The sequence below is a fragment of the Hypomesus transpacificus genome, chromosome 22, assembly GCF_021917145.1.
Source record: "Hypomesus transpacificus isolate Combined female chromosome 22, fHypTra1, whole genome shotgun sequence".
In the NCBI taxonomy this organism is placed as follows: Eukaryota; Metazoa; Chordata; class Actinopteri; order Osmeriformes; family Osmeridae; genus Hypomesus; species Hypomesus transpacificus.
In genome coordinates, this window is record NC_061081.1 from 15,000,849 (window position 1) to 15,008,923 (window position 8,075).

Here is an 8,075-nt window from a genome sequence, read left to right on the forward strand (position 1 = left end):
ATCCTCTCATGTCCCTGTCTCTCTGGACATCCTCTCATGTCCCTGTCCCTCTGGACATCCTCCCATGTCCCTGTCTCTCTGGACATCCTCTCATGTCCCTCCTCTCTAGGTCCAGCAGATGGAGAGCGAGCTGGCGTGGGAGCAGATGCAGGACAGTGAGGCGGCGCTGAGGGAGAGGAACTTCCAGAGGACCTGAAGAAGGAGCTCAGCCACACCACGTACGACCCAGCAGCAACACTCAACACTAGATCTAATCAACTCATAAAAATTATATTGAGTGTCTTAATGAGAATAATAATGGATGCGGTTTAATAAAGAAGGGTTGGGGTTAATTAATTAGTAGGTATATTACAGCAGAGACACAGAAAGGCACCACATGATGACGTCATGAACACAACTGCATTCCACATCATATCCAGTAAATTACAGTTGGGAAACATTTGTGCTGACCAGTTTTTATGTAACCTGTACTGTAACCGTGGCCAAATCTGGCAGGCGCATGTTTGATTTAGTAATTTCTCTCTGATAGATGTTTGTCTTTCCCCAGAGAAACTGTCACTTTTGGACTTTGCTTTGTAAAGGATATACTGATAGATAAATAAATAGTGTGTGAATACTGGTCCACTGGTTGGTTCCTGGAGTTGTTTAGATTTAACCTCCTGATTTAACCTATGGTCCACTAGCCTGGTTAAACATTAATGATCGGAAGACAGCATCCTACCAGTTAATTTGATTGATTTGTGTGACAGGCTATCCAACTTGTCATATGTGATTTAGTGTCACACAATTACATTTATAATGTATTTGTAGTTAGCAACAGTGATGGTAAGAAGTCATGCCTGCCACTGGTGTGTTGATGAGTGGGTAAAATGCCTGTACTTGGAACAGCAGGATGTTCCGGCCACAGCCCGGCCTGTTCCCTGTCCCGTCTACGCCCCCTGCTGGGTGGGTCAGCCTGGGCCTCGACCTGAGGCTGCTGACCCCTCCGTTCTGCCTGACCGGACACATCCTCCAGCAGCTGCCCCCTGCATCCTTGATGACCATCCTGCCCACACCGTCCGGTGTGGACGTGGAGTGGGAGGGACAGGGTCCTGGAGAGTGCTGCTGGATTCCCCGCTGCCTCATACCGGATCCTACCCTTGTCTGGGATTTCCACCGGAAGCATCCCCACAGACCTGGTGGGTTGTCTGGTACTAACCGTTGAGGGGGGGGGGTCCTGTTACGGCCACAGCCCGGCCTGGTTCCTGTCCATTTTACACCCCCTGCTGGTTCTCCTGTGTCGTCCTGCCTAGACCCTCCACACCTGCCACCCTGCACCTCATCATCCTGCAATACATCAACCCCGCTTTACAACCACTCCTTGTCAGAACTTTGTAAACGTTACTGTGGTAGGATGCACTTTTAGACCCTCAAGGATTACTTGGATGTTTGCCTTCTATAAACCTGTTCTTCTTTGTGGCCAGGATCATCATCCGTGTACCTAATACTGTACCTGTCTGCCGACCGGCTGGTTCACAACCTCAATTCTACTCCTCAATAAATCACCTGGACTTACTGTAGCCTGTTGAGAAGCACTTTTTGTCATGTTTGCTGAAAAAAACTTCACATCCTGATAGCAACCAACCAATCAATCTAAAGATTTTGCAGTAAAATTAAAGGAATCCAATATCTGTGGGCATCGCAGAACTGTAATAAACAAGACCAATCATTAAAGTCAGACCAGCAGTAACGATTGGAAGGTATTTGGACTGAATGCAATGATTGGACGGCTACTTGTCTGTCTGTCTACCTACCTCCCGGCAGTATTCAGGAAGAGCGTTCATGTGTTTTGGAGAAGTGGCTCTGAATGGAGGGGTGAGGTATTTTGGTTTGAATCCTTTGACACCCAAGCAAAAATGGCAAGGTTTGCAAAAATTAACTTATCCTGCCGTGACGCTACTAATTAACAGGTTAATATGAATATCCTGATCTACATGTCAAAAGCTGCGCTCAGATCCAGAAGGGCAAAGACAGAGAGCTTTTTGGAGTCAGCATTCATTTTAAAGTCATTTACAACCTTGACTAATGCCATTTCTCTACTACGATGGGAATGAAAGCCAGACTGGAATGTGTCAAAGGTACAATGTTTTGCTGTGCGGGTTGAGGCCTGTTTGAGTGCAGCAACAGAGAGGTAGTAGGTCTTACCTAAAGCAAACTGATCCCTCCCATATTTTCCACATACTCTGTGGATCCCACCGTGACAGCCACCATGGGGTTACACAAGCTCCATCATGCTACCTGTCAACATGGACTGTGGTGCACTGTCAGCTTGCAGGCGTCCAGGCACGCATTTAAGAAAAAGCAAAGCATGCCTTTTACATCCACTGCAGTGCTGTCCCAAGTAGGACAGTTCTTCTAGAAAGATGCATGTCTTCACATCTGGGTGCACTGAGTTGGTCGATTTAATCAAATGATGTATGCATGTCTTGCTCAAAGCAAACATCGATCAGAGAGACATGAAGAATCTAAACGTGTTCATGCCAACCCTGGCCATGATTACAGGTTACAGGTTACAGATTAGATCAAAACTTGTCAGCACAAGTGTTTCCCAACTGGAATTGACTGGATATGATGTGAAATGCAGTTCACAATCACATATTAGATTTGAGCATTTATTGTTACATGACATGGACATGTAGATTTACTTTGGTGGAGTGGATGATCTAAGGGAAGCACTCCCTGCCTCCTCAATGCAACACATACATACATGACATATGAGGCAGAGAGCAATAGAGATATAATCCCCCAGATGGATAGAACATACAGACAGCATGGGGGAGAAGGGGATGGTGGAGCAGCAGCACTGATCATACAACATTCAATCAATGACTCTTGCTTAGTGACTTGTTGCTCTTGTTGGTTAGTGGTAGCTGATTTAAACAGTTGTATTCTATTTTTATTATTATTATTTATTTTATTTTACTGTTGCTTGTTTTACAGGTACACTTGCACTTACAGATTCATGTTGTTCAAATTGTAACTTGCTTAACTACATGCTCTTATGGTTTTTCCCTTGGCACTTATTTTTTGGTTGTTCACGATGTGTGCTTGTTTTGGCTACCCGCAATGCTTTGGGGCTATCTTGTTGTTATTATCAGTGACCTATGCACTTTGTAAAGCTCTCTCTTGGAAGTCGCTTTGGATAAAAGCGTCTGCTAAATGAATAAATGTAAATGTACAACAAATGGGCTGAGTGTGTGCGTGAGTGTGAGTATCCCTGTGGCCTTTTAATGCCGTCTTATCGGACGTGGCCCAATGGGCTTGTGCTGGCTGACACAGGTGTGGTAATGAGCAGATGACACGCGCTGCCCAATTGCCCTGCCTGAACTAGCTGCGCTTATTTGTGTTCATGACGCCATCACGTGGTATTTTCTTCTGTATCTCTGCTGTAATGTGATACCTGCTAATAAAAAAAAGGGTATTTCAAGGACCCTGCAAGTTTCTCACACCAGTCTGATTTCTTCAAGACTAAATGCTTATCGAGCTGGAACACAAACCTGGTGTCCTTTGGAGGATTTTAACATGAAGGAAAATACAACAAATAAGTCTGAATTGCTGAATGATTAGAACAGCATCGGAGAATACTTCCTCATGTTGGTTAATGTTGCGGAAACTTAGCCTCAGCACTGTCACCTCGGCACACTGTTATAACTGATACACGAGGAGCAATAAGGATCAAACAGGAAAACAATATTGACAAGCAAGTTTTAATGTTTTCAATCATAGAGCAGACACTTGCTACCAAGCTTTCATATAAAGTAACAATGTAACAGATGAACAGCCTCCTCTACCCCCTCAGGAGTTCTCCTGCAACAGCGGACTGTTTGAGCATTTTACACATTGTAATTTTACACAGTACACTGTGTACAACCAAACCTTGAAACAACTAATCTTCTGGCAACAGTGGTGTTGAAAAACAGAAAAGTACTGTCAAATTAAAAACATGGATATAATGTAAAAAAATACTGAAATTCGCTTTACCATGTATTACTATAATTTCACCAGAAATTTCCCTTTAATTCCATGAACTATTTTACATTTACATTTAAGCATTTGGCAGATGCTCTTATCCAGAGCGACTTACAGTAAGTACAGGGACATTCCCCCTGAGGCAAGTAGGGTGAAGTGCCCTGCCCAAAGACACAACGTCATCCCGGCACGTCCGGGAATCGAATTCGCAACCTTCTGATTACTAGCCCGATTCCCTAACCGCTCAGCCATCTGACTCCCATTTTACTTTTCACATATTTTAATTGTTAGAATAGATTCATACACCTCCCAATAAAGATCCCCCGATTAGTAAAATATTAGTGACATGAGCATAAGCAAACATTAAAGCAACACCGCAACCCAACACGACTCCAGGCAACCCTGGAGTAATCTGTACTGTAATTATTTATCAATCCATTCACAAAGGAAAATGACATCATCATTATTGAAAGTGTTTTGTTGTCATCCCAGTAGCCTACGGAAGCTCAGAAGGAAGCAAAAGTAGCGCTACTCCACCTGTGATGTACTAATGCATTACGCTCTGTGTAAGCATGGATTAAATGCTTTCATACCATTAAGTAGGCCTACTGCTTTTAGAGACCTGTTTGCTGCACATTACAAAGGGTTTGGCGCGAGTCACAGTTATCGTTTTTTACTGTGGGAAAATGACGGAATTCTAACATAAGCCAACACATGTATCACAACAATTGAATGTGGGAACACTGACATCAGATCAAAATTAACACACGTAGCCTTTAGAAAATAATGACGAGGAATCGTACCATCAGAAACTACCACTAGGCCTACACCTAGTTCAGACTTGGATGCCCTCAGAGTACAGGGCAGTCATGGAGACGGGAAATAAGCTAAATTACCAAATTTGTCTTTTTTTCTTGCAATTTAAAGTTTTTCATGTATTTCTACCAGTTTTTTCATGTATTTGACAGTAACATTTGAATTCTGAACAGGTTAAGGAATCTCTTTTGTAACCACTTTTGCTTCTGTGTAAGTAAGGCCCTTGTAGATTCCACTGGTGTTAAAACTCAGAACACTGTTATTGTAACAGGTCATTTCCAGTCTGCCAGTGTAGGGGAGATCAATTGTAACTTTACCAATCGTGATGTCAATATTTACAGTCTTCCCAGCAGGTACTTAACTGGGAAGGACAGAGTCTCAGTATGAGATTTTTCTTCTTCTAAGCTATGTGTGCTTTCAGTTCCCACAGTGAAGCCAAACCCACCAGAGACTTCTGCTACCTCAGGGATTCCTGCGCTTATTTCAAAGTGAAAGTTTGCTTCTAACTTGTTGGTCACAGACCACGATGATTTTTTGGTGATTTTTTCAGACGCTTCAATTTTGTGTTCTTGAGTGACAGTAGATTCGTTTTTGTAAGTCATGGACTTGATTTCCCTAATAGCCACCTGGGGTATAACATCATGCAGTGTGGGGTAGTGGACATTTTTCATTACGGTAGACTTGATGGTGTTAATGAATTTAAAACCCAAGGCATCCGTGTCTGAACCAGCCCTTCCAAAGACTCCAATGCAGATCCCAGAGCCAACATCAACAGGGTACTCAGTTTTCAACCCCCAGTCAGTCATGTGAGCATTGAACTCCCGTGACTGACTAGTTTGGAATTTGATGGCACCCAAACGTGTTCCTGCTCCATTTCCCCACAGAGAAAGCTTGGTAAAATGCTCTCCATCTTTAAAGGTAAATTCAGAAAACTTTCCTGCTTCATTTCCAAACTGTTGGCTTCGCCCATCAGTTAGCCAAACCTTCACAGCCTTCACCTGCCAGCCATTTAAACAAAATTGGCTGCTAAACCATTCAGTTAAATCAGAACTTACCTAAATCAGCCGACAGTGTTTCTCAGTTTGTGTCTTTATCTAACTGGCCCATCAAATACGTTGATGTTTCACCCTAGTGCCAACCTGAGATTCTGTGTTTCAGATAACAGGTAGAACAGGCCTGTTGGGGGAAACCTAAAAGGGCTCATCTTGGATGACAACAAGTGACAGAAGATTACAGAACCAACCAGAACAATAGCTTGGATGCGCAGATAAATGGCAAAGATGTCAGAATTATATAGATGTCAACAACCACTCCTCTCAATCTCAAAGGAATACGTCAATTTTGACCCAAAGTCCCAAATCTCTAAACTGGCAGCTACATTCTAGCTCTAAAGCTGTAAATTATGAAATAATGCTAAATGTTTTAAAGCACAAAACAATTCTACATCAATTGAATGAATCAGTTAAACTGCAGGTTCAGGTAGTAACTGACCTGACTTTTGTATAAAAAATGCCAGCTTTTAATATCAATACAATTTGCATAGCAATTTGAGCTTTCCATTTCTATGGAATAAAAAGACTTTAATGTATACATTCACCATGTCATGTTTTTGTGTTACAAATGGGTGTCATTTTTGACTGTCTTTTTGTGTCGACTAACTGTTCCTGAACATGTTTCGTGTCTTGTTTAGACTCAGTCTTCTTCGGTGTGTTCTCTACTGTAATTCATCTGATGCTACATAGTGTTCTCTACTGTAATTCATCTGATGCTACATAGTGTTCTCTACTGTCATTCATCTGATGCTACATAGTGTTCTCTACTGTCATTCATCTGATGCTACATAGTGTTCTCTACTGTCATTCATCTGATGCTACATAGTGTTCTCTACTGTCATTCATCTGATGCTACATAGTGTTCTCTACTGTCATTCATCTGATGCTACATAGTGTTCTCTACTGTCATTCATCTGATGCTACATAGTGTTCTCTACTGTCATTCATCTGATGCTACATAGTGTTCTCTACTGTCATTCATCTGATGCTACATAGTGTTCTCTACTGTCATTCATCTGATGCTACATAGTGTTCTCTACTGTCATTCATCTGATGCTACATAGTGTTCTCTACTGTAATTCATCTGATGCTACATAGTGTTCTTTACTGTAATTCATCTGATGCTACATAGTGTTCTCTGCTGTAATTCATCTGATGCTACATAGTGTTCTCTGCTGTAATTCATCTGATACATTTTAGAAATACTTTGCTGGTGTCTCTTTTGTCTTTGCAATAAAAGAAACATTCCCATGTATCAAATGATGTTGTATGAGTACAGCCAATCAGGGCCTGGGTCCACTCTCAAGTAAATACATTAACATATATTTCTATCTACTGTATTATCGAATAAATTCACGAATGTTTTGCATGTCTGAGGTTAAAGAACATATTGGATAAGAAAACATATTTTGTAACAGATTTGAAACCGATTCCAGCATTATCTGAATTGATAGAAATCCTGAAGTTGTATCAGTATGTTGCAGTGTTTGAGTGAGTTCTGACCAGTGGTGTGACTAACATCATGGAGGACCACTGACACACTAACATCATGGAGGATCACTGACACACTAACATCATGGAGGACCACTGACACACTAACATCATGGAGGATCACTGACACACTAACATCATGAAGGATCACTGACACACTAACATCATGGAAGACCACTGACACACTAACATCATGGAGGATCACTGACACACTAACATCATGGAGGATCACTGACACACTAACATCATGAAGGATCACTGACACACTAACATCATGGAAGACCACTGACACACTAACATCATGGAGGATCACTGACACACTAACATCATGAAGGATCACTGACACACTAACATCATGGAGGACCACTTACACACTAACATCATGGAGGACCACTGACACACTAACATCATGGAGGACCACTGACATCATGGAGGATCACTGACATCATGGAGGACCACTGACACACTAACATCATGGAGGACCACTGACATCATGGAGGATCACTGACATCATGGAGGACCACTGACACACTAACATCATAGAGGACCACTGACACACTAACATCATGGAGGACCACTGACACACTAACATCATGGAGGACCACTGACACACTAACATCATGGAGGATCACTGACACACTAACATCATGGAGGACCACTGACACACTAACATCATGGAGGATCACTGAAACACTAACATCATGGAGG

At 42.2% G+C, this 8,075-nt stretch overlaps 1 protein-coding gene across 1 annotated transcript; it reads right to left on the reverse strand.

Annotated features, from left to right (window-relative positions):
• Window positions 1–4,197: 4,197 nt before the first annotated feature.
• On the reverse strand, window positions 4,198–7,397 carry LOC124484465 (aerolysin-like protein). Its single transcript, XM_047045384.1, is given in 3 exon segments — window positions 4,198–5,180; window positions 5,183–5,879; window positions 7,380–7,397. Coding segments are annotated over 3 exon segments (897 nt in total). The 3' UTR covers window positions 4,198–4,998.
• Window positions 7,398–8,075: the final 678 nt, after the last annotated feature.